Source organism: Gekko japonicus, unplaced genomic scaffold, assembly GCF_001447785.1.
Source record: "Gekko japonicus isolate JY-2015 unplaced genomic scaffold, Gekko_japonicus_V1.1 scaffold560, whole genome shotgun sequence".
NCBI lineage: Eukaryota > Metazoa > Chordata > Lepidosauria > Squamata > Gekkonidae > Gekko > Gekko japonicus.
The window spans coordinates 837,008-863,401 of record NW_015161967.1 but is presented as its reverse complement, the minus strand read 5'-3'; the positions used below and the strand labels follow the sequence as shown (position 1 = coordinate 863,401).

The following is a 26,394-nucleotide window of genomic DNA, read 5'->3' as shown; positions in this document are numbered from 1 at the left end:
AAACAAATTATATCATTTGTACATGTTTGGTCAACAGAATTCTTTCAGTCTGCAATACATCTCCTCTGTAAAGCTCAACTGCACTTAATACTGGATGGGCAGCCACTATTCTAGTTTTTAATTATAAATAACAATATTAACATAAAACATGAGGTATAAAGAAAATTAATTCATTCTGGATGCCTTGTGAGACAAAAAGTTTGTGGATAAAGTCTTGTCGCTCCGCCGTGACCTCCCTGCCACAGTTGAAACAGTGAGCAAGCTCAAGGCTCCATGCACGTCTTCGATGCCAGTTTTGGATCATTTCAGCCTGCTCAGCCTAGGGGAAGTTGACAAACTGCTCCTAGCAGTTCGCCCTATCACAGGCTGCCTTGATCCGTGCCCATCATGGCTAATTAAAGCTGGCCGCGATGGGTTGCGAGGCACCTTGAGGGAGATGATCAACAAGTCCATCGTAGAGGGACAGTTCCCTGGGGTGCTCAAGGAAGCAGTGGTTCGCCCTCTCTTGAAAAAAACATCATTGGATCTGGCTGAATTGGCCAACTATTGACCGGTTTCCAATTTGCCCTATTTAGGCAAGTTAATAGAGAGGGCAGTGGCAACTCAGCTATAGAGCTTTTTGGATGACGCTTCCATCTTAGACCCTTTCCAGTCCGGCTTTCACCCTGGACATGGGATGGAGACGGCACTGGTCACCCTCACGGATGACCTCCGAAGGCATCTGGATTGGGGTGGATGGGCAGTGCTGTTGCTGTTGGATCTGTTGGCAGCGTTTGGCACGGTCGACCATCAGCTACTGACCTGCCACCTCGCCGACATAGGAGTTCAGGGGCTTGCCCTGCAATGGCTCGCTTCCTTCCTCCAAGGTCGGGGACAAAGGGTGGCACTAGGGGAACAGCAGTGAAGGAGACACCCACTGGATTGTGGAGTGTCTCAAGGGGCACTGCTTTCCCTGATGTTATTCAACATCTATATGTGCCCCCTTGCCCAGATTGCCCAGAGGCATGGGCTGGGGTGTCACCAGTACGCTGATGACACCCAGCTTTATCTGATGTCGGGCGGCCGGTCTGGCTCTGGACCGGGCATTACAAGCCGTGGCTGGTTGGCTTAGACTGAACCGTCTGAAACTGAATCCAATGAAGATGGAGGTCCTGTGCCTGAGTCAGGGCGGGGCAGGGGTAGGAATCCCACTCCCGGCCTTCGATGGGGCACCGTTGGTGCCAGAGCTGGAGTTGAGGAGTTTGAGAGTGCTCCTGGATGCCTCCTTAACAATGGAGGTCCAGGTAGCAGCCACTGCCAAGTCAGCCTTTTACCATCTTCATCTGATTAGGCAGTTGGTTCCCTTCCTTGACTGCAACGATTTGGCGACTTGGTGATCCATGCAATGGTCACCTCGAGACTAGACTACTGTAACGCTCTCTACATGGGGCTGCCCTTGTTGCAAATTCGGAAGCTGCAGCTAGTGCAGAATGCTGCGGCCAGGCTCCTGATGGGTCTCCTCAGGTGGGAGCACATCCAGCATGTGCTAAAGTCACTGCACTGGCTGCCAATAGCATACCGAATTTGCTTCAAGGTGTTGGTCCTTACCTTTAAAGCCCTATGTGACCAGGGTCTGACATACCTGAGGGACCGCTTTTCCCCATATATACCCCAGAGAGCACTATGGTCAGGGTCGCAAAATCAATTGACCCGGGTCCCAAGGATGCCAGGCTTGCTACTGCCAGGGCCTTTTCAGTGGCGGCTCCATACTGGTGGAACGAGCTCCCGGAGGAGATCAGGGCCCTGCAGGATCTTTTGCAGTTCTGCAGGGTCTGCAAGACGGAGCTCTTCCACCAGGCCTTCAACTAACGAGCCGCTACCACATCAACATCAATAACTTTAATTACAGAGCCCTGGCCCTTGGCTTTGACACCTAGCCTGCGCAGCCCTTGTATGAGGAAGATCATGAGCAGAATGAATGTGAGATCTTTGTGCATACTCTTAAGTAAGCCATCGTAAATAACTAATCACCACTGCCAGCACTTTAGGAACCACAATTAGTTTAACGGAACTGTTTTTAGAGGATTTTATGTGGTTTTAATTGTTGTTTTGTACTGACTAGTTTAAGCCGCCCTGAGCCTGCTCACGGGGAGAGGGTGGGGTATAACTCAAATGAATAAATAAATAAAATGTTTTGCAGTTGTTTTGCAGACAAGTGGAGAGTGTTGACCTGGTTGGTCTCTTTCAGGAGCGAATTCCAGAGGCTGATGTCAGCAGACCAATGACCCTGTGGGCTTTCTTGTTTACAGGGGCCAGGAGCAGAAACTCTTAGATGATCTGGGAGGCTGCAGCAGGAGAAGGCACTCCTGGTAATATGATGGGCTAAATCCTATGGATTTGTTCTGCTGATGGTAGTGTTCTGCCTCTTGTGTTGGGGGAAGGCACCTTGTGCTGGAGGAAGGTGCGACCATTTTTGCAGAACAGATCTATAGGATCCAGCCTCTTGATTCCAAGCCATGTTGGGTTTATACATTAAAACTAGCACTTTGAATTGGTCTCAGGAACGAACTGGTCTAATTTATATTAATACATGTATTAACCTTTGATATTTTCACTCTTTTTGCCTTTTAGTTTGTATCTGTCACCAGTGGAGATTTCCAAGATAATGGTAAGATTCATCCCTGTTTTTAGTGATAACATTTGGCATGTTAAAGCAGACTCAGAAAGTGACCTACACTTCAAAGTGTCTACCATGTATTTGAATTGTAAGTCAAACACTGATTGCACCGGACAAAAGAGCTAGCTGCCTTTTTAAAGATCTCTACAGTAAGGTAAAGATAGAGAGAAGAAACAGCAATCTGACCTAGACACCATCCAGCCCCTGGGGGTTCCAGCTAAGGTAGATCCTCCCGACCATCGCAGGTCTGCTTGTTCTGTGCAGAAAAGAGACATTAGAACAGCCTGTCAGGTTGGTGGGCTGAAGAGGGCAGCACGAAAAACACCGGTGAGAATGCATACGGAAGTCACCAGATAGCTTCTGACAAATAAGGATTCATTGCACATTGTAAAATGGTGAGACAGATTATAAATCCAATAAATAGGTACATTTTAGCAGAGGAATTAGATGACAAGTTCTTAGTGGCCAACTAATTTTTATTCTAGCATAAGCTTTCACGAACAGCAAAGGTGCCAGAAGATGCTCTACATCAAACTGAAGCTTCTTTCTCTCTTTCCTCCCACTTTCACTCATTTAGACTCTGAGCCATTTCACACATTATGGAGGGCAAACTCAGGTTTGCTTCCACATGTACCCTTAGCAAGAAGTTTCAGCTAGTCTTGGTACTCTGTCGAACGACTGTGCTTTTAAACTTATTTATCATGTTGACAATTCCACACTTCAGATGTGCAGCAAAAAAAATGTAATATACGAAGAGGCCGGTAGTGGGAGATGGACAAGAAGGCAGCTGAGAATAGGCGTAGAACCCAACAAGTGGCTCAATATGAGAACAGATGTTCTTAAACCAGTCTTGAGTTACTCTCACATTTGGCTTCAGAGGTGAGAGTCTGGATAGGGACCTCAGAAAAGAAATGTTATAAAAGCATCCCTTAGTTTCACAGCTGCTGTTCGCGTGGCAAAGTGTCCTCTCTGATTTCCGCACTGCAGAACTTGAAGCGCATGTTTGTGCTTCTGTATTATCTAACTGACTTAGCTGTACTTAATAATGGGTTTTTTTCTGTTCCATTTTAAATGTTTAAAAACCTCTGTCTGATTTTGTTTGTAGTATTCATTTTAACAAATGTTTCTCAGGGACATTTCTACCCGTTTTCTCATTTCTTCTCCTCCACCCCCACCCCCCACCAACCCTTTGGCTAAGCACCAGAATCACAATTTGGACTACTTGAAATGCTCCTTTGTGTTTTCCCTCCTAAATTAACAACAGCTAGGCAAATCAGCCAGCTGTATTCCACTTTTCAAGTGAAGTTGCCACCAAGGTCTGCTTAAGAAACATTTAAGTTAAAAAGAGCAGCTGATAATATTTTGCATTTCAAAATTGTCTTAGGGCGAACAGAAGACCCCGGTGCTTTCAAAACTGCTGTTTGCTGAGGCTTTCTAAACAAGGAAATGGATGGACATGTTGTAAAGATACCTTATTAAATTATGCTGCAGTTTTTCAAAATGGACTTACACAATGCCCTTTGACTTGGCTCTGCATGGCATTCATTGCATAGTCAAAGGCTAGAATCCCATGCATACTTAAAAAGGAGCCTTCCCATAGAATCTGGTCTGATTTACTGACAAGAAAAATTGGTTTAGGATTGGGCTGAAGGTTATGTCTCTCAGTTGTTCACAGCGAATACAGATCTTGTATTATCTTTTCACCTGCCTCAGTTTTATAACAAGGCATGTTGCCTGATCTGAAAGCATTTGCGGCGAAGGAATATCTACCACCATATTCAGATGTATCCACAGTAGAGTATCATAAAATTTGGTTTTTTAATCCTTGCAAAAAAAATCACCCCCCCCCCCCCAAGCACTCCAGAAAAGTTTAGGACTTCATATTACAAAGAGCAATAATACGGTTCTATAAAATTGTGAAGTGACTGAAGAAAATGTATAGAGAGGAGAGGGTTTTTTTCCTTTTTGTGTTGTAGTACCGTACTACTATTCTAGCAGTGCAATCAGTTTCAGGGTTACTTTGGCTGGAGCCCATGGGCTTACCTGGAGCAACTTTGGGGTTGTACTCAGTGTTCCCCCTAAGCAGAGTTAGTGTGAGCTAGCTCACAGTTTTTTAGCCTCTAGCTCACACATTTTTGTCTTAGCTCAGGAAGGATGGTTCCAGAGCACACTAATTTATACAGTAGCCAAATCTCTCGCTAACAACTTTAATGCCAGTAGCTCACAAAGTAGAATTTTTGCTCACAGGACTCCATAGCTTAGAGGGTACACTGGTTGTACTGTAGATCAGCCAGTGAAATTGACTGGGAGTAAGGCTCAGGATGGGGGGGGGGATGTTCCTTTACACCATGGACAGTTTATTGCCACGGACATGGTGATGACTACTCAATTTGTTTGCTGAAATCTTTCCTGAAATCTCCATGTCTGGAAGCAGTATGTGTTGGATCCTCAGGGCTGTGAATGCAGATCACAAAGCAGATCTTCCCTTTTTCATTTCAGCCTGCTGTGCTTCCTGGAATGCAGGTCATGGGGGGGGGGATCCTTGGGTCCTTGCAATATGGAGTCTGCCGTGGAGAATTGCTGCCCCTTCTTGTGCAATCAGAAGTGCCCTTCTGCTCACAGAAGGTGACTTAGACTTCAACCCTGTATCCTTTTTAGCTAGTCTATTTGACAGATAGAAAGGTGCAACTGTTACCATCTTGCTGTGATTGTGTGCTTCCCTGAGGCACCTGGTTGGCTGCACTTGGAGACCATATGCTGGGGGAAGTAGACATCAGCCTGATCCAGCAAGGCCTTTCATCTCCAAATGTGTGTTAGGGATGGTAAGTGTGTCCCCAGCCTTCATTCCTCCCATACATAGGAATCAAGCATGTTGTGGAAAAGGCCAGGCGCCTTTTGGTGATGGCAGTTTCAAATGAACCGTCACCAACTTGCCTTCTGGGGTGCTATAGTCCTGGAAGAGGACTGTACCAACAGATCTGGAACTGCTTGGAGTGGAGCGGTCTGCGTCTGGGTGTGCTGTTTACATTCAGAATGTGGTATAACAAGCCTGAAACTGAATTCAGCATCCTTAATTGCAAATAAATTGCTTGATTTTTTTTTTTAGAATGAAGTATATATATCACTGTAGAAGATGTCTATAAAGAGAGTATATAAAATAGCATAGTAGTCGGAACAATTTGTTCTTGCAGCCAGAGAGAGCTGACTTCAAAAGGATACAGGGCACAGCCCAGCGCTGCTAAAATAATGGTAATGTTGCTATTCAGTGGAATGCAGATTGAACCCTTTGTTCATTTTTTCCCCCTGATGCCATTGAGGGGTGGGGTGGGTGTGGAGGGGGGAGATTTTTTACTTGTATTCAAGTATGTCTGACACACACAAAAAAACCCTGTGTCCTAGTAGCCCATGGGAACCAGAGAGTAAAATAGCCGCAAACAAAAGAAGACTGACCTCTTAAGAACCATTGTCAGACTTAAATGGAAAGAGTAAATACAATTAGGTTTGGGGAATTCACTCTTTCTTAATAGTTTAGGATGGCAAACTCACCCGGCAAGAAGTCAATGCTGTTGACTTCAGCAGTGCTATCACTTTGCCTTCTAAGTGCGTATCATAAATATGAGTTTTTTTAAAAGCTACTCTATTACATTGGGTTTTTTGGCCGCATCTTCACAGTACAATAAAGGTGCAGCCCTTCTCACTGTGGCTGCAAAACTGAAAACGTTAGGGTGGGCATTACTCCTTGAATGTAATGGGGCTTACTTCTGAGGAGCCCACGGACAGGATTGTACAGTGCCTTCATCCTGGGAAGCTTGATCAGAGTCTGCTGCCTGCTCCTGTAAAGCCGGACTTGCGTCTTGGCCCCATGCAGGAGTCTCACAATGCCCAGAGGAAATGCAACCTCCTAGGGACTTCTGCTTTTCAAGTAAAAATGCCTGACAAAGTAATTTAAAAATACGTTGGCCATGATTATTAGAATTATTTGCCCCTTCTCCGTTCCGAAGTTACTTTGTCTTTTTTACCCTTTCCCCGTTTAATCTTCTGTATATACGAATCTTGCCCTCTCAGAGGCTGATCTTATAGTCTCTAAGGATATAATGTACTTCCGCCTCCGTTTTTGCTTTCCCCATATTCATTTTCTCTCTGCTCCCTCTTTAGTCTTTATTTATCTGAAACCTACTAGCAAAATAGGGTCACCATTCCCCAGTTTGGGGCGGGGGATCCCCCAGTTTTGCAGGCTTATGCCCGCTGCTGGCCAGCTGTGAGGCAGGAGTAAATTCCCCCCCCCCAAGAGCAACATCGGGCAACGTGCCAGTGTTACCTGGAAGGGACATAGGCACGTTGGTGACATCGTCCCCCCCATCTCCCACCTGGCAACCCTATACCAAGATGCTTCCTTAATAATCCCAAATATCCATTTGTTCCATTCTGAAAGCACCTTCCACCTCAACTTGTGCATTCTTCCTATCATGCCCTGTATTTTTTAAAAAAATATTTTTATTGGATTTTCAATACCATGCATACACCTATAATATGTTTGAATAAACAGTCCCTCCAGTTATTACCTTATATAAATAATTTCTAAACAGCAACAGGTTCACCCACTATTACCTTTACCTTCTTAATCAATCATAAACATAAACTAGCAATAAGTCCACCCAATATTACATTTACCTTCTTAATCAGTCATAAACATAATCTAGGACAATTTTTCCAGTACATACATTCATTAACAGCATTTTATAATTCTCTTTATCAACCTTATTTTCTCAAGACAGTCCACTATTTGAATTTCCACTTATTCAATCAATAATAATTTCCCTACCATTTAAGGTTTTGTCATTTTAAATTAACTTGTTTTTATTCTATTTTAATTTTTTGTTTCTTTTTGTTTTAATTTTTCCAATATTTTCATTGTTTACCTCCTGCCTATTCCAGTCAGGATTGTTCTTTAAAGTCATTGAACTTTAAAAATATTCTATCTAATATTTTAACCCTGTATTTTTGAGTTCTTTCAGCAGCCATGCTAGGAGATGTTGGGTAGCCACAGTGGCCATGTGGCTGCAACAGGGAGGGGGAAGGGGACAGAATAATGGAATGGAGCTGTGGTCATGCGGAGGCAGAAAGGGCAGTCACAATACTTCCTCTCCTCACTGCAATTGCCCTACCTGTACGCAGGTTCTGTAACCCTGGAAAGAAACTTTCCCAAACTTAGAAATGACTCCAGGGTTGAGGGGATGGCAGGGAAGATCCCAGACCGTCAGCACCTTCCTCTGGCGGTTTGCAAGATCCAATGCCCTGTCTTCCTGGTTCTTGGATAAGGAGAAGATATCTGTCCTTTAATTCACAAGTTAGATTGGACTTCCTTACAGCAGAGGGAAAGGGTAGCCTCCTTTCCCTTCACACACAATAACATATGCACTGGGACTTCTTGTGAGTGTTTGATCATGCAAAGGTTCTGCTTACATAATTTCACTCCCTTTAAAAGGAGAAGGAGAAAGTGTACAGTTGGGGTTTCCATACGTTCAAGGCATTCGCACAGAGACGGGAGAGGAGGCAGTTGGGCTACTTTTCCTCCACGTGCAGATCCCAGAGTTTCTCCCAGTTTAAATGAAACTACTCAGTTTCTGCCCGTTTAAATGAATAGGCAAGGATGTCTGTGTGAATTGTATCCAACAGCAGTCCCTTTAGAGCCTCTCAGTCCTGTTTCAGGATATGAATGAAACCTCATCACAAAAATGCTTGGGAGTCTCTATACAGCTCTCACTTCCAACTGCTTTGCTGGGACTTCCTTGAGCTGCCTTTTGTTTCTTACAAAAATTAAATCCTCAGCCTTATATTAGTGACGAAATGTTAACTTACAACTAAATTTATTGCCACAGTTGTTATGCATATCGTATTACTAAGGCTCAGACAAATGTCCAGTCCTTGGATCCCAACTTGTTTTAACCTTGCCGTACTTGAGATCATCTTAATCTGGCCAGGACAGATATTTCAGCATTTATCATTGAGAACAGGAGCAGAATTATTCGGGCTAAACAAGAACGATGTGTGCCGAGGCTCTCTGTGCTTTTCATCACATTGAGTGATGTGCCGGTTGTGGCTGTCAAATCCAGTCACAGTGCACATGTGAAGCTACCCTGTGTTTGTACGATTACTTCATCTGTGCTCCATGACTTGGATAAAAAGGTTGAAAGTATCTTTACCGGATGTGCAGATGACCTAACATTGGGAGGAACAGCTGAAGACAGAAATAAACGTCCAAAGGATCTCGATAGGTTAAAGAGCTGGGCCGAAATTAACAAATAAAATTCAGTAGTCACAGATACAAAGTTCTCCATTTAGTCAAACATTTCAAATCAAAAAGGAATCAGAGCTGAACATATGATAGAGCTGCAGGAAAAATAGCTAGTGAATTTTTAGGCTGCATCATCAGAAGTATAACATTTGTGGGGATCCAGGGGGTCCACGGCTGCTCAGTCCTCACTGTCCACCTCCATGGCTCCAGCCAAGACCCCAGGGCAACAGCCACTGCTGCCACCTCCTTGGTCTGCTGTTTGGCCTCTCATATGGGCCAAGCTTAATCACCCACATGCCCAACAGCCTTCCTTGACCCTCCACACCTGTTCCCCATTTGCCTGATAATCTAGTCAGTCTGCCCCAGCTGTAGCTGTTGCGGGCAGCTTCTTAAAGGAGCTGCTCAGTGCTGTATAGGAGGTATGCATTGCTTGGCCTGGGAGTCCTGGCCTCCTTGCTGTCAGGGTGGCCGTAGGAGCTGTTGGCAATCAATAGGTTTGGCCAGGGTCATGGCTGTCTGGTGTTGTCCAGGTAAGTCCAGGAGAAGGCGCAGCCACAGACACTATCTAAGTCATAAGCAGTAATCGTTCTACTGTATTCCATGCCAGTCAGACCTCATTTGGAATACTGTGTCCAGACAAGCTGCAGCAGATTCAGAGTAGGGAAATAGATGGTCAGTGGTCTGGAAAAGTGTAAACTGAGTTCATTTGGCATGGAGAAGACTGAGGAAAATATGATCACACTCTTCAGTTACTTAAAATGTCACAGTGATGAAGGGAAAGGCTTTTTCTCTGCAGGTCTAGAAGGCAAGCCTAGATTTAGTGGTTTAAGCTAAAGATGGGTAGATTTTTGTCAGATATTAGGGAGAAATTCCTAATGGTAAGAGTAGTCCCACAATGGAACCAGTTTCAGAGCGTTGGCTCTCTCCATTGCTGAAGAACTTGAAGCAGAGGCTAGAAAACGGTCTGTCAGCAATATTGCTTTGGATTTCCTTGAGCAGCAGGTTGGACTGGATAGCATATAAGGGGCTTTCAGTCTGTAAGACTGTAATGTATATGGCCATAAACATTTAAAGTGGCTGTTATGTTCCGGGGAGGAAGTTGTGTGATTTGCTGTGTGAACATCTGACTTTAGTCCCAAGGCCTTGTTAAGTCAGTGTTTCTAGTTGTAGTTGAGGGAGCTCAGCAGGGATCTTTTCCTTAGAGGGAGAACATAGAATGTTTTTTATGGATACAACTTTCCATTCTAACAACCTCCTAAGGAAAAGATGATTTGTGACTTAAGGCCTACTGGTTCACATCACATCGCAGACTAATGCAGCAATACAGCATCCATCTTACTAAAGCATTCTCTGTGACTCCTGTGTTCTTCTCTCAGCCTCTTGATGTCTCTAGCTCACTATTGTTAGCAAATGAGAGCTTGTTGTTGTTCATTTGCACAGTCGAGTCCGACCCTTCACAGCCCCATGGACCACATCACGCCAGGCCCTCCTGTCTTCCATTGTCCTCTGGAGTTTGCTTAATTTACTTGTACTTGCCCTCTGCTCTTCCCCCAGTAGCATATTGTGGACACCTTCCAACCTGAAGGGTTCATCTTCTGGCGTCATATCTTTTAGCCTTTTGTTACTGTCCATGGAGTTTTCTTGGCAAAGATACTGGAGTGCGTTGCCATTTCCTTCTCCAGTGGATCACGTTTTGTCTGAGAGCTAGCCCTGGGTCCTTCTTTGTGGGCTGTGAGGTGTTCCATAAGATGAATTATGAGTGTGATTCTCATATGCTTTGGAGGAGGAAGGATTCCCAGGTGAGTAGGGGAAGCTGGCAGAGTCCACCATGTTGGATTCCTAATTGCAGGGCAGAAGGCTGTCGCTGTCTCATTGTTTTCTGAGTCAGTGACAGGAATGAACTCCAAAATGTGATTTTATTTATTTTTTGCATCCCCCATGAGTTCAGACTTCCATAGCAAGTCAGTTCGATCTTAGTAAAGTATCTCCTGTTGTAGAATTAGTCCTTGGGTCTATTGAATTTTTGTTCCTGTGCCTTCATTTCTAGGAGGATTCAATGTCTGAAGATGTAGGACCGTGGTACTCACAAAAAATATATGCTAGATACTGGAAGCATTACAACCAAGCTATGCAGTGGATGCACAGGCACAAAATTGCTTACAGAAAAGCAATGGAGTCCTTTTATCACCCGTCCATCTTCCCTTCTGATCGTTCCAGTCAACGTCACTCTGACTGGGATGAAGGTAACCCCCTGAGAGAGGGACCCTGTTCTGCCTACAGCCGAAGTAGCAGGCATGGGCACCCACCCAGGCCTCAACTGGTATCTCATGGCAAAAACAGAAGAGTGGGCAGAGATTCCAAAATAGAGTCTGAAGATGAAGAGGCAATAGAGTATGACCTGAGCAACATGGAAATCACAGAAGAACTCCGCCAGTATTTTGAACAGACTGAGAGGCACAGGGAAGAGCTGCGTAAGTTTTAAGCCATGTTGTTTCATACCAGCTGGTCCTAATATTATTGACCTCCTTATTTATCACATTTCTACCAGACCCTTCTTTTAAGGACTTAGTGATGGTCTGAATATATGCTGTGGTGTATCTCCTTAAAACTGTGAGTTAGTAAATCTGTGATATTATCACTGACCATGAGTAAATGAGGATTTGTCCTGAGGTCCAGCACACTATCTCGTAGACTATGCTGGCATCTTGAGTCTTTTGAGTAGATTTGAGTAGATTTGAGAAATTGGAGGAGGAGAGATTTCTGCAATTAAGAGTTTTTGAGGACTTTTTTTAACGTTAATTTTAATAGTTTTTATGTTGTTTATGATTTTATCATGCTTTAGTTTGCTTGCCACCTTGAGCAGGTTCTCTGGAGAGGCAGCACAGAAATTTTGTAAGTAAACAAATGAGAGTAAGTATTAGTACTTGCATCCAAGTACAATACATAGAATAACCAGCAGTAGCATGAAGATGGCTTCTAGAATGTTCACAGCAGCTCACGTATATTATCACAGCAATCCTGTTAAGTTGCTTAGTGATATTATCCCATGTTTAGGTTCAGAGCAGAAGCTGAGAAAATTGTGTCTTGCTTTTGGCCACTTTAGAGAATTCATGGCTGAGACAAAATGTGAACCGGTAGAATCCTGACTCCTCAGATCTGTCATTTGTATCTAGCCTTTCCTCCTGTGCTAGTCTTGAGACACACTGTGAAGGGAGTATTGCCAAAAAATCTACAATATATGTGTGCTGAGTAATTCTCATGTTACAGTCAACAAAGGTACTGGTTCTGGGTCCGTTCATTTCATTCATTGATTGCTATTTTTGCATTTGTGTTTGTGTGCATGTGAGTGTGTGTGCCCTTGCTTGGAAGTCCTGGTGACTCCTACAGGGGCATAGAGGACATTCAAAGAAGTGGCTTGATAGTGTGTCTCTGCCTCCCAGCCCTGGTATTCTTTGGAGGTCTCCCATCCATATACTTGCCAGGGTCAGCCTTGCTTAGCTTTCAAGATCTGATGAAATCGGGCTTGCCTGGGCTATCCAGGTCAGGACATTCAGGGTTCATTTATAAAGTGAATGCTCATTGGCTCTTCCTTACAAATGGATAATGCACATACAGGTTGGATGTATATGTATTCATTGTAACACGTGATTAGGGCTATGACACGTGTAAAATATATTATGAGTAAACAAGAATGCACGACAGTTCTATTCTACACTGAATTTAAGAAGGAATCTAGATTCTCTTATTCAAGCGTATGCAGAAAAGGCACCCTCACTGACTGAATCCAGAAGTTCGTACATATCATATACTGCTTAATTGTCTATTTCATGACATTAGTCTGAGCGTACAAGGGATACTCAGCATGAAACTGTGAAGGCTAAAAGCATGTTGTCAGTTACAGAGTCAGTGTTCGTTTCCTGGGATTTAAGATGGCAGACAACAGCTATTCATGAGAAGTTAGAGATCAGAGTTGGTTTATGCTACAAGAATAAATTTCTCAAGGACAGTAAATGTAGATTAAGACAGTGAGAAAGAGAAATGTTTGATTGGAACTATTACAGTCTTAACTAATTCTGGCTAACATGCTAAATAATGAAACAAGACCTAGAAGAATACATGCATTCTGCGTTCTATGCATGGCTTACATCAGAATCCATAATACTCTGGGGAGGTTGAAGCCCTGGATGTGCTTCTCCCCACCTTCATTTTATCTTTGCAACAACTCTGTAAGGTAATTTAGGTGGAGAGAAAGTGACTGGCCCAGGGTCACCCAGTGAGCCTCCATAACTGAGTAGCAATCTGAATATGGGGCTCCCCAGCACAACAAAAACAACAAAAAGCTCTAGTCCACCAATGTAACCCTTACGACCACCTGGCTCTCTAAATGCTTTTGGCAGTGTTTAAAACGATAAGTGAACTTGCCTGTTAGGTGTTTCTGAAAAGAAAAGTAATGGTGGTGCAGTTACTGAGAAATGTATGCTCTCATTCATTGGGGCAAATGAAAGGGTTTATATGGGAATTTCTGAAGCCCAATCAATATGTTGGAGTTTATAACTTTACTGTTAATTGTAACTCTTATTATTGGGTGTTTTTTCCCCCTCTTACTGTGATATCCGGTCATTTACCCTCTTTTTCTTTCTTTCTTGTAGTACTAGTTTTCTAATTTCTCCTCCAAAATGAAATTTTGAATTGCTCCAAAAAACTTTACTTGACTGATAACTTGGAATCCTAAATGTGTAAAGCTGAGTTCATACATAGTTTTTTTGTTGTTGTTGCTGTTAATCTGGTACTTACATAGTTAAATTCAACAGCTTCTTGGAGTAGCCCAAAGAAAATTCCTAGCTCTGTTGTTGAAATCAGGAGGAAACTCTTACGTAGCATTATAATATGGACTGGCCATTTGCTTTCTCTTCCGCTGGCCCTCGTCCAACAGTGTAAGTTCCAAGACTTCTTTGTCTCTTTGGGTTCTTCTAATTCAATGCAGTACAGAAAGTTATCTCTCCCCCCCTTTTTATAATTGGATAGAACTCTACTTTTGAGAGGCTTCAGGCAAATCAATAGTGTTTTCATCCCAATGTAATACTTTATTGAAATGACTTGGGTTTGGAAGTGCTTTTATGGGTTTTATTTGATTGGCGCAGTTCACAGTGTGAAGAAAATCATTACTGCCATGTGAGTTTTATATTGAGGCATTTGCAAAATGTACAGCCTGTGTTGTAGGATAACGCAGCTTCTCACTCGGCAAGAATCTCAGCTGCCGGAGGGTCTCCTGAGAATAAAAAAGGGAGTGCTATTTTTCCAACTCTGTTATAATTTGGAAAGTGGTACCGCCCAGACAGTTCCCTGGAGACATGGTGTAGAAGTGATACACTAGCTCTCTGTTTAATTACATGGGGCTATTGATTTTGCTGGTACAGTTTTGAGGCAAAACAGAATTTCAGGATGGAGTTTGATTGAGGGGAATGCAGTAATGGCATCTTTCATTCTCTGCAGACGATCCTCATATACTGAAGGAAGGCTATATAATGCCAGATGTCATCAAATTATCCATCTTGAATAATTCTACCTTATAATCTACAATAGTAAGACCCTGGCTGGTTTATTGGCCTTGTGACTGTGCAGGAGAGCAGGTCCAGGGCACATTAGAGATTTACAGACTGAAAAATGGGTAGAGTGGTTTGTTCATTTTTCTCTCTAATGGAAGAAACCTAAAGTGGCTCGTCACATAGTTCTGCAATCTTCTGTTTTGTCCTCACAAGAACAACCCTGAACACACACATGGAGCTGCCTTATGCTGTATCAGATCTTTGGTCAATCATGGTTGGTATTGTCTACTTAGACTGGCAGTGGTCCTTTCTTTCACATCACCTACTACCTGATCCTTTTAACTTGAGATTCCAGAACCCATGACCTGCACGCAAAGCAGAGGCTTGTTTAGTGAGCCACAGCTCCTATCTTGTGAGCAGTGTTCCTTCTAAGCTGAGTTAGTGTGAGCTAGCTCACAGTTTTTAAGTCTCCAGCTCACAGTTTGTTGTCTTAGCTCAAGAAGGAGGGCTCCAAAGCAAACTAATTTACGCAGTAGCCAAATCGCTTGCTCACAGCTTTAATGCCAGTAGCTCACAAAGTAGAATTTTTGCTCACAAGACTCCGCAGCTTAGAGAGAGCATTGCTTGTGAGGTAGGTTAGATTGACAGAGTATGATGGGCCCATGGTCACTAGTGGGCTCCCAAGGCAGAGCAAGGATTCGAACCTGGTTGTCCCTTGTCTTAGTCTGACAATCAAACCATATAGCATGTCATAGTGGATCATACCTTCCTGTATGTCTTGGAAGTTATCTATCTTCAATATTTTCACTCCGTGTATAGCCAGCTTTGTTCATCCATAATGCTCACGTCACCTGTCACAGATAGTGAAATCATGGTGTCGATCGGGGATCAACAGCCATCATGTCCAACTTCTGCTTTCAGTGCAGCACTCGTACAATGCAGTTACACCTAATGTGCTTCCTGTCTAATCAACCCAGAAGCAGCAAAGCATGTGGAAGTAAGGTGTCCAAAGATAAGCTACTTTCAGATGACCCCTTAATGGTGTGATCTCCTTATTAGTTTCATGATTTGTAGCCTTATATTTTTCTTTCCTTTAATTCTCTGACATTCTTTTCACCCTTTCCCTGGCTTCCTGAATCTCTGTACTATCCATTCAACTTGTGTTTGCTTCATTCTTCTCTACCTCTCTAATTATTCCAAGCTTTTTTTTGTTATATACCAGATGCAAAAGGCCATTCCTAACTGACCACCAGAATGCATCATAAAATTGTCTTCACTGCTTGAGGTGATATTGGTTTTGGTCATCTTAGCAAGGGGTTGCATGCATACTGGATTAAGTAGTGATCAGAGTATCTATCTACATCTTTTTTTCCCAATGCCATCCTTCCTCCAAGGGGCTCAAGCAGCTTACATGGGTATAGAATCATAGAATCAGAGAGTTGGAAGGGGACATACAGACCATCTAGTCCAACCCCCTGCCCAATGCAGGACCAGCCTAAAGCATCCCTGACAAATATTCATCCAGCCTCTTCTTGAAGGTTGCCAGTGAAGGGGAGCTAACCACCTTTCTAGGCAGCTGATTCCACCTTTGAACCACCCTGACCGTAAAAAAGGTTTTCCTAATATCCAGCCGATAACCTTTCTGCATGTAATTTAAACCCATTGCTTCGGGTCCTATCCTCTGCTGCAGCTCCTTACCCTCCTCCAAATGACAGCCTTTCAAATATTTAAAGAGAACAATCTCTTTAGGGTTCCCCTCCTCCATTTATCCTCACAATAACCCTGTAAGTGTCATGACTAAACAGGCATTTGAACCCAAGTCCAACACTCTACCACTCCAGTTGTCATAATCTCTGAAAAGGGTGAGAATGAACGACTGTGGACCTATTTTGACCAGTACCTGCTGCAGCATCCCAGACCCCCATCCCTGTCTCAGTGTTCCTGAGCTCCCTTCTCATCACCTTCCTTTGCACCAATAAAGGTGCACTGCACAAAATGATGACCTTCTTGGAAAGTGTCAAGGGTGTCATACCAGGGACTGTGATACAGTGATGACAATGCTGTCACTTTGCAGGGGAGATCCTGACTTGCTCCATACCAAATGCAGAGTTTGCTGGACATTCAAGTATTGAGGAACTGTATCTGTTTACTCCACGTTCATTCCCAAACGGACTTGGGCACCTATGCCCATAGCTAGTAATAAGTTTTCTATTACTATGTAGTCCTCTGTATTTGCATATAGAATGCTGTGGACAATCCAGAGAAGTTATCATGTGTGATTGAAGCTGGATTGAATATAATGCTTTCATCATGTCCTTGTGGTCATTATTAAAGAAAAGAGAGAAAAATAGCCATTGGTCCTAAATATTTTTCATTCCTTCTTTCCATGCTTTCCGCCCTCACCCCAGGAGCCTCTGCAAATTTTGACAATCTGTGGGTTTCTGTACACTTCATTTTTGGCATCATGCACTGCTGCAGCTCTAACGTTGACAGTGAAGCACTGAAAACTGGGAAGTCCTGAAGCTCAGTGCCTGATTTAACACTCCAGTAAGGATGGCATTTTTTTTCTCACTAAGCCCACTCTTTCTCAGAAAGCTTTCTTTTCTTTTCTTTGAATTCTTCTCGAGTGCTCTCCAGCTCTTTGTAATTCACATCATGTGCCAGGCTCCTGGATGGCCTCAACCTAGCTGTATGAACAGTGCTTTACTGAGCCTTTATATTATGCCAAGTTATTTACATCATTATACTTGGATGGCAGATGCCCCAGGTAAAGTATGGCACAGCCATTTAAAAAACAAAAAACAAAATACCCTTTTCCTTTCCTGCCGACATCATTCACTTTCTCACTTTCCTTCAATAAAGGCGTACAGAGAGCTTTCATTCTGTGATACTTTCCCCATTGTTTATAATTGTTGAGTAGTTTTAATTATTCGATGGTTTGGATGCTTCACAGTGGCTGCTCTTTCTCATTGTTCCTTTCAGAACTGATAGTTCTAAGCAGCAGGAAAGTTCTGTGGTTGTGTTTAAATGGCCTCCCAGAGGCCATGTATGAAAAAGCATGAAGTCATTTTTTCTTAGTTAATGCACCTGTCAGATGTATCGAGCATTCTCTGGTGAAGCTCTTCAGGAATCTGGGTTATAAAGAACACGAGACAGCAGAGGAAACCTTTTAGATCTGCAGAGAGCTCTTTTTCAAATTAAAATAACTTGAATAAACATTCCAACAAAAATTTGCAGAAGTCTCTCATTGTTGATCATTTACACTGCGGTCCCCAAAGTGGCTCCTTTGGGCACCATGCCATCTGCCGACAACTTTCCTGGCACTCATCAAGTGGATTTAGAAAGTGGAAGAGGGGTGGGAGGATTGCCCAGCAGGGCTTCTGACTGGCCACTGGAGAGCTGTACAGACTAAAAAGGCATCCTGTTCAATGTGGCTTCTGCCTGAAAGACTGAAGAGTTACTATTAGTGTTATGCCAAACCTCACTCCCTGCCACTTTGTGGGTTGGCTCTGCCTCCTGCAGCAGCCATTTTGTAGTTGGCTTCATCTCCTGCAGCAGCCATCTTGTATTTATGTCCATCACCCAGTGTCAGAATTCCAAAGGTGCCTGCAGGCTCAAAAATGTTGGGATCCCTGGTTCATACCGTATGTGATCAACTTCAGGATTTTTCTCAATCTGCTTTTTATTTTTCTTTGTATAGTGTAATAAGGCAAGAATAAAGTGAGGAGACAAATGGAGGGCGGTGGCTGCTTCATAGCTGAACAATGGAGAAACTCCTGCTCTAAAAATGTGGCATAGAAATATCTTCTGGAATTTGTCTTCTGTTTTTTAACTGCAAAAACTTGAACGTTAAAGGGAGTGAATATATCAGTTTGCAGGATTATTGTGTGTTAGCTAGGATTATACTTAGTTCTCTGTCCTGATCACAAAATCAAAATCCATATATAATACATTTTATTAATAACAAAAATGACATGAAACAATGTGTGTATTTCCAGTCCTCTGGGACTCTTCATCTGGAGACATCAAAAGCTTGTGTGCTGTTCTGTGTCGTTTTTGGTTTGTTTTAATTACATGGGTCCTGCTATGCAGTGTATCAGCTAAGAAATTAAACTGTACTCATATAGAACATAACAGATGCATGTCACAATTGTACCATAAGCAAAATACCTTGCAAAGGAAAAGTCATGCCACAGGAGAAATCTGTTTTATGAAGAGAACATGCCCACTTTTTGTATGTGTGTGTTTGAAAGGAAGTGGAATAGAGTCAAATATAGTGGAGGCCTAAGGTTATCAGATCAATGTTTCAGGTAGAAGTGGCACACTGAAGCAAAATTGTCTGAAACAAATGACAGCTGATTATTTATTTTTATTTATTGAAAACATTTCTATGCCACCTTTCCACCCTATTCAGGGTCCCGAAGGTGGCAAACACTAAAAGATTTCAAACATTAAAAAAATTTCAGACACTAAAAGGCATTTAAAATACAAATATACATAAAGTATTTAAAACAAACATAATATAAAAGCATGCAAACAGGGAGGAAAGCTAATATGAGGGAATGCCAAACAAAACAAAAAAGTCTTCAGCCACTGGCAGAAGGTGAGAGAAAGAGATGGCTTAATCTTTGTGCGGAGGGAGTTCCAAAGTTTTGGCACCATGAACAAGGAGGCAGTTTCTCAGGTTGCCACCTGTCTAGCCTCAGGTGCCAGGGGCATCCAGAGCAGGGCCTCCGGAGATGACCAGAGAGGTTGAGTATGTTAATATGGGAGTTGGCTGTCCTTCGGGTATGCTGGCTCCAAGATGTATAAGGCTTTAAAGGTCAACACTAGTACCTTAAACTGGGCCCAGAAGCAAATTAGGAGTCACTTCTGGACACAGCACAACTGTTAGCATCTATAACACTAACGCAACAGAAAATTGTACCATCCATTACTGCTACAAAGATAATTAAAGGAGTACAATAACATGAGTCTGTTATTGCTGTCATGTTTGGTGTAGTGGTTAAGTGCGCGGACTCTAATCTGGGAGAACCGGGTTTGATTCCCCACTCCTCCACTTGCAGCTGCTGGATGACCTTGGGCAAGCCATAGTTCTGACAAGAGCTATCCTTGAAAGGGCAGTTCTTGAAAGAGCTCTCTCAGCCCCACCTACCTCACAGGGTGTCTGTTGTGGGGAGGGGAAGGGAAAGGAGTTTGTAAGCCGCTCTGAGACTCCGAGTGAAGGGCGGGGTATGAATCCAATCTCTTCTCTTCCTCCTCCTTCTTAAAATATCTAAAGATAAGCAGGTAACAAGCAAGGAGCTACTTCTGATTCCAATTCAGTTTAGATTCCCATTATAGGTTTTTAAAATTATCTTCCAACAATAGCCAGCTCTCCCACTTGTTAAGAGCACACATTCTTGGCTAACATTGTCTTATAACTTCAAACACCATACAAAGTTATCTGTACAAGAATATCTTAAAATATTTAAAAGCTGTTCATTCTTGCCACTTTTTATTATAACCACGTGTATTTAAAAATAGTGATTACAAGTTTCTCACACATGGGTATCAGTTTCTCAGCTAATGCACCTCATCTTCTCTTCTGTGGTGCTATTCTCAGACAGTTCTCTCACCTGGGTCCCAGCACACATTATCGTCTAATGTGGGTTAGAGTGTTTCTAATCTACAAAATACCATGTTTTTATGTTACTCCTTTGCTTCTTACTCCTCTCCAAGACTATTCTTTTCCAGTCTCTAGACTCCCTTATTTGGCATGTTTAGCTAATAGTGTTGTCCAGCTCTGTTTCTGACCTCCATGATCTTTTTTTGTCAAGACCACCAATTGTTCCCCTGTATTTCTGGCCATACCCATGAAAGGTGCCTCCTAGGTCCAACTCCAAAAGGTGGTCCATGGAAAATCAACAAATTTCCCCTTTCCTTGTCCATATCCCAGTGCAGGTCATCTGCCAGGGCAACCCAGACCCTAGAATTGGGGTATAAGTAACGTTTGTGATAATGGAGCCATTCAAAACAAGGGGAACCTGACAGTGGCCTGAAGAAAGCTGCTATATCTAGGAACTTGGGGAGTTTATTTTAAATAATTTAGAAACAGAGTTTTCCTCACGATTTTGAATTTTCGCACCCTAAGCATTCTTTTTAAACTCGGCCTTTTTATGGCTTTATTCTACCAGAGTCGGCAGTTGTCCTTAATGGCTTCTGTAATTTTTCCTCCATTTTTTTTTTCCCTCCAGAGAAGTCTGTGAGAACAGCTGCTGGAGAAAGAAACAAGTAACTGCCAGGAACGCCTCTCAGGAAAAGTCATTCCTTGTCAGAGGCTCTTCCCCCCCCCCCCCGACCTTGGAATTCTGTTTCAGTTTCCTGTACTTGCTCTTTTCCCAGGAATGTCTGTCTTTCTCTCAAGCCTCTTATTTACTGTATAACATTTTGTGGGGGAAATTATAGGACTGCCCCCTGGTCTACCCCCAAACTGTAGCTCCTAGATTAGAATGTGATTGCCGATTACTTGTTGTATATCGTAGGTAATTCCATACATTCCTTTGTCTCTTGGTTTGCAAGTGAATGGCCAGGTAGCAGCACACTGTCCCAAGATAAGGTAAATGTGGTCAGAGGCCACCGTTTTCTGTCTCTGTCCTATATTTATTCCATTTACAGAACTCCAATATCGTGTTCATGGAGCCATTGAGGCCAGCCTCACTTGGGTTCGCAACTGTGGAGATGATTGTATTTAGTAGGGGGAAATATGGAAGGCGTTGCAGAACAGATGACACTAAGAACCACAGCACCATCAGGAATTCATACATTTCCTTTTGGGGGTAGGGGTGAAATCTGCATGCCAGGATTTATTTTTTAATTCATTATCTCATTCTAACTATCCTGCCAGAAAATTGTATGAGTGTATTTTATTGTATTTCCCCCGGGATTTTATTTCATAAAACACAAATGTTTTCCAGGGACAAATTCTGGCATTCTGCTTTTTTTTTTACAAGAGTTATTTGCATGTTTATATGCTAATATGGTTTCCAACTGATCTGTGAAATGAAAACTGTTTCTGAAGCACTCTAGTTTGTTGGAGATTCTTCTAGTATAATGAACTAAAGAATTTTGTGGTGCTAATGAAATGAGTGGCTGAGCTTCTGTGATGTCATGAAATTTCATGAGCATTCTGGTTGCTAAGGGAAAAGAGCTCTGAGCTACATATTGTTTCCAAGGGGACCAACTGTTGTGAGGTAACCAAAGCCCAATTTGGCTATGCAAAAGAACAGACAAGCCAGGGACAAAAGCTATGAAAGGTGGACTGGAAGGTGACAATTGAGGCAGAGCCTAAGTGATAGGCAGTTTAAAGGCTGAATGAACAGGAAAACATAGTAGTGACCTTTGAAATGCATTCCCAAAGAGTAAGTGGAAGGAGGCAACCAAGGTCAAAGGAGAAAATGGAGATGGAAAGGAGAGAATCTTTGATTACAGAAGAAACTTGCATAGTATCTAAAGGCAAGGGGAAAACTTGTTTGTTTGAAAAGCATTTCGGAATAAGACAGATGAGTGCTGTTCAGGCAACTAGGAGACCTTCTGAGAGTTCAGGTGGCTTATAAAGATTAGAGTAGGCTATGGGGTATAGAGCCTAAATTTGAGGAAACAGTGGGAAGCAGGAAGGGGATAGTAGAAGTTTTCTAGGCAAGGAAGTGTATTCTCAGAAGACTTGAGGGTCATGCAGCTTTGTCTTATGGATGTTTAACAGTTCTACAACAATACCCAGCACAATGGTGAGGGTGGGATATAAATCCAATAATATAAATAAAAAAATAAAAAACACATCCAATTTTTTATTTAATATATATTTAAAAAAAAACCTTGGGTTTCCTAGATCCTAATCTGTAACCATATATCATATTGGCTTTAGTGGGGTTTCTCCTGTTGACCAGTAGCTACCAGCAAGTCTTGGGTGAGTCATGCAATTTGTGTGGTAGCATGTCACCTGATGGTTGCTGCCAGGCCTGGCCCTGATGAGTTCTCTTTAAAAGAGCAAAACAATCTTGAAAGGGCCCTGCCCATGCCTTTTACTGACAAAAGCCAAGGCTTTAAGGCTTGCAGTACTGTTGTGGTTGCCTAGCAATGACCACTGTGGGCATTCATTTCTTAAAGCTACAAGTGCTGCTTCTAGGCTTACCAAATCTCGCCAAATCGCGGCGGGGGATCCGCATGTCTTTGCAGAATCCGTGCTGTGAGGACGGCAAGACGCATTGCACCCGCCGTCACCAGGACATGACGCTACGCATCGCTCTGGCAACGGGGCTGTTTGGAGCCCCGTTGCCAGAGCGACGCATAGCGTCACATCCTTGCAACGGCGGGTGCAACGCGTTTCGCCATCCCCGCGGCAGGGATTCTGCGAAGACATACAATCCCCTGCCGTAACTTGGCAACCCTAGCTGCTTCTATTAGTTGGGTGGAGGTTGACCCCCACCTCCAGTTTTTTTTTTTTTGGTTTATTTGTTTTTTAAGATTTCAGATTTTTCTGCAAACCTGTGTCATTTTACAGGCTTGTTGAAAGATCTGTCTTCCTTATTCATGGCTCCAGCCTCCAGACTGAAGTATCTACAGGTTTGGCCATATTGAGAATTAGATATACTGATAGACTACTATTTTCATTAGCCAACTGCTTCTATAGTTCTCTCTTTGTAGAACTTGTGTATTTGTGTTTATATATGAACAAAAATTAAATGGCTTTGAGGGGCCTTGCTGAAGTAAAAAACTTTGTATGCAGGATTTGTATGTTTTTGCCTAACGGTCTCTAGTAGATTAACATTCTTTTGCTCACTCAGGGCCCTGTTATGTTTATGACAGATCATTCAGCCTGCCAAATGACTATTCCCTGCCTATACTTCTGGTCAGGTGCACAATGCACACCTGGATGAGGGAGATTGTAGTAATTCTTGTCTCCTGGGGAGGTTTCGTGATGGAATATGGTTGGAGATCAGTAAATTAATCAGGGATGTGAAAACACATTAGCAATATTTGGAAAAGTTCCAGTGAAACTGTCCACTTAGTGATAAAAATGTCACTTAAAATAATTTGCTGTTCATGCCACAGCTGGATAGCTCCACAGCTGGCTGAATTATATTGCCATTGTAAAATGCTGCAGTGCTACATAATTGCATTGTATAGGCTGAAACAGTTCAGCTGCTCAGTGGGAACTCTTATCTTTTGTTTTTCCCAGGGAGATTTCAGCAACTCTGACCAGTTCCCCCCCCCCCCTTTTTTAAATAAAAAGATCCTACTAGTATATTCAGTCTGCTAAAATTCTCACAAACCGTAAAAATTTCATGGATTGCTTCAGGGTGGGTTTTACCCTAAAAATATGCATTTTCCAAAAACTGTAATGTTCCCTGGGTGACCCCATTACATGGATTTTTTTTTTATCCGCATGGAGTGCAATGGTGGCTGTTGTTCTTTGGTCCCATGTTAGTTTTGTCCAAGTGCACATGGGGACTGAAATTTTGTTGCAGGATTTGTTCTTTATAGGTTTTTATATTTAATTATGCCACCTCTCCAAGAAACCCACCTGAGATGGCTTACAAAATTCTTTGGTTTGTAGCCCCACAAGGTGACCCATTACTACTGAGGAATTTATGTTTCTCTGTGGGGATAGGTTGGTGGGGCTGTCTTATCCAAAGCCTGTAAAAGGAGAAGGACCATTTCCCAAGACTGGCTGTTGATCCTTGAGAAAGTAATGAAGAGCTTTTAGTGTTCATTTGCAAATTTGACACTGAGGAATTTGATCTCAGCAAATCATGAGAATAACCAGCTACTACTTGAAGCTGCGGTGGCTCAAGTGGTTAAGATGCTGAACTGCAGGCTGTGGAAGGTCAGTAGTTCAGCAGTTCGAGACCTGGGTGCCGCAAGACGGGGTGAGCTCCCGTCTCTAGTTCCAGCTCCTGCCAACCTAGCAGTTCGAAAGCAAGAAATTGCAAGTAGATAAATAGGGACCACTTCGGTGGGAAGGTAACAGTGTTCCGTGCACCTTGGTGTTTAGTCATGCCGGCCACGTGACCACGGAAACGTCTTCGGACAGCGCTGGCTCTTCGGCTTTGAAACGGAGATGAGCACCGCAACCCTAGAGTCGGATTCGACTGGCTTTCGAGCAAGGGAACCTTTACCTTTACCTTTACTTGAAACAATAGTCCATCTTTAGCTGTTCATTTTTACTATTTTTACTATGCCTGTTTATGACTCCAAGTGATGAAGTAGGTTACAGTCATACCGACTGGATCATTGTCCATGTAGCTAATGAAGCAGACTCTAGTCTATGGGAATTTGTTTCATTGAGTATCTTAGTCAATAATAATGTGTAACATGCTCATTCAAACCTTCAAAGTGCTTCATGTAGGCCTATTAATTCTTATTAATAATAATATGACCATGAGCATATATAATACTTTACTGAATACATGAAAGCCAGACCCTGCACTGAGGAGTTTACAGTCTAAAATTTGCCATAAATGAGACAACAAAGTGAAGGGAAGGAGCTAATGTTGGTCCAGCAATACACTTTGGCGGAGTTTCAGCTGGGATGGGAAGCTAAGAGGCTGAGAGCAAGACTTCATTGGGAAATCTTACAGGGTTGTACCCATAACATAGATGGGGTGGGCTGAGCCTGAGAAAGGGTGTGGTTTGCCTGAAGTTGTCTAGCAAGGTCAGGGCAGAGCGAGATTTTAATCACAGGACTTCCTGGTTGGGAGCTCTGTCTCTTGTCTCAGGGTTGTGCCAAAAGGAAGGATAAGGACTGCAGGGGATTAAACCAGCATCCTAAACAAATACTTGAGGCCAGGCTGCTTGCTTGCCTGATTTGGTTTGGGAATCTGATTGGATGTGGGTAATATTGAGAGAATGTTGCTTTACTGCTCTCCCCCTCCCAAGACATTTTGTCATGCTTGGGCCCGGTAGGGAAGTTGCCCCGACCCATGCAACATTAATGAGCTGGGTGGTTTGCTGTTCAGCGTTTGGGCCATCATAATCAAAGGAAGAAGCTGCACTTAAAAATTGCATCAGTGAATGCTGACTGGCTTTTATATCCTTTTTGGGTATGTGCGTGTGTGTCAGCTGGACATGGCTGATTCAGCACCTTCAGCCTAAGGAAAGACATGCTATAAACAATTTAGGTGTTTTCTTAGGGAGTCAACCTAGCTGGCCCTTGCTGGGAAAGCTGAACATTCTTCCCTAGAATTTGCCTGGGCCTCCGGAGAGCCAGGGGTATGTTTTGTATATATGCTTATGCGTGTGATGTAGGGAGAGGTCTGCCGCATTTTTTTCAAATATATTTTTCGTATTCCTCCCTCCCATTCCATTTTCTGTTGGGACAGCCAAGCTTCAGTTTTCATGAGCAGAAATTACGTTCCTTCCAGCTACATGGCTTTGCAGCCCATCTTAGTCCTGTGTCATTTATATAAGTCACGGGCCCCGAAACCAAAACCCAGCATTGGTAAAAGATGCAGTTGAGTTAGCGCATAGATTATCCTTGAGAATGAAAAACCTTCCACAGTTTGCCTGCTAAGAATATCCTGGTGGCCACGTTAAAGGCAACTGTATGGTAGCGAGTGGGCAGTGGGCCTGTGCATCCATTCCTACTAAACTCGTACACTTTAATTGCACCCTCTCAAGGGGCCCCCTTGCAAAATTGACAGACAGGATGGCCTGCTGTGTTGCCAAGAAGCATGGAAACAATTTTATTTATTTTTTTACTTCCTGAGACCAGCTTCATCCCGATCAGTGGAACTTATTTTATCTTTTGTGTCTGTACCAATAGTTACTCTGACAACTGCTAGACAGCTGGAGATACTATTCTTGGCATTAACATACTTGGTGGGGGGGGGGGTAAAAATAACATTGTACTTGACAGT

The 26,394-nt window shown here is 43.0% G+C and overlaps 1 protein-coding gene across 1 annotated transcript in view; it reads left to right on the top strand.

Moving 5' to 3' along the window:
* GEMIN8 (gem nuclear organelle associated protein 8) overlaps positions 1-26,394 on the top strand; it is a 45,418-nt gene that overhangs the window by 4,479 nt on the left and 14,545 nt on the right. Inside the window, exons 2-3 of the mRNA XM_015429630.1 lie at positions 2,611-2,647; positions 10,999-11,422. Coding sequence (XP_015285116.1) covers positions 2,645-2,647; positions 10,999-11,422 — 427 coding nt within the window. The 5' untranslated portion in view covers positions 2,611-2,644. The remainder of the gene's footprint in view (positions 1-2,610; positions 2,648-10,998; positions 11,423-26,394) is intronic.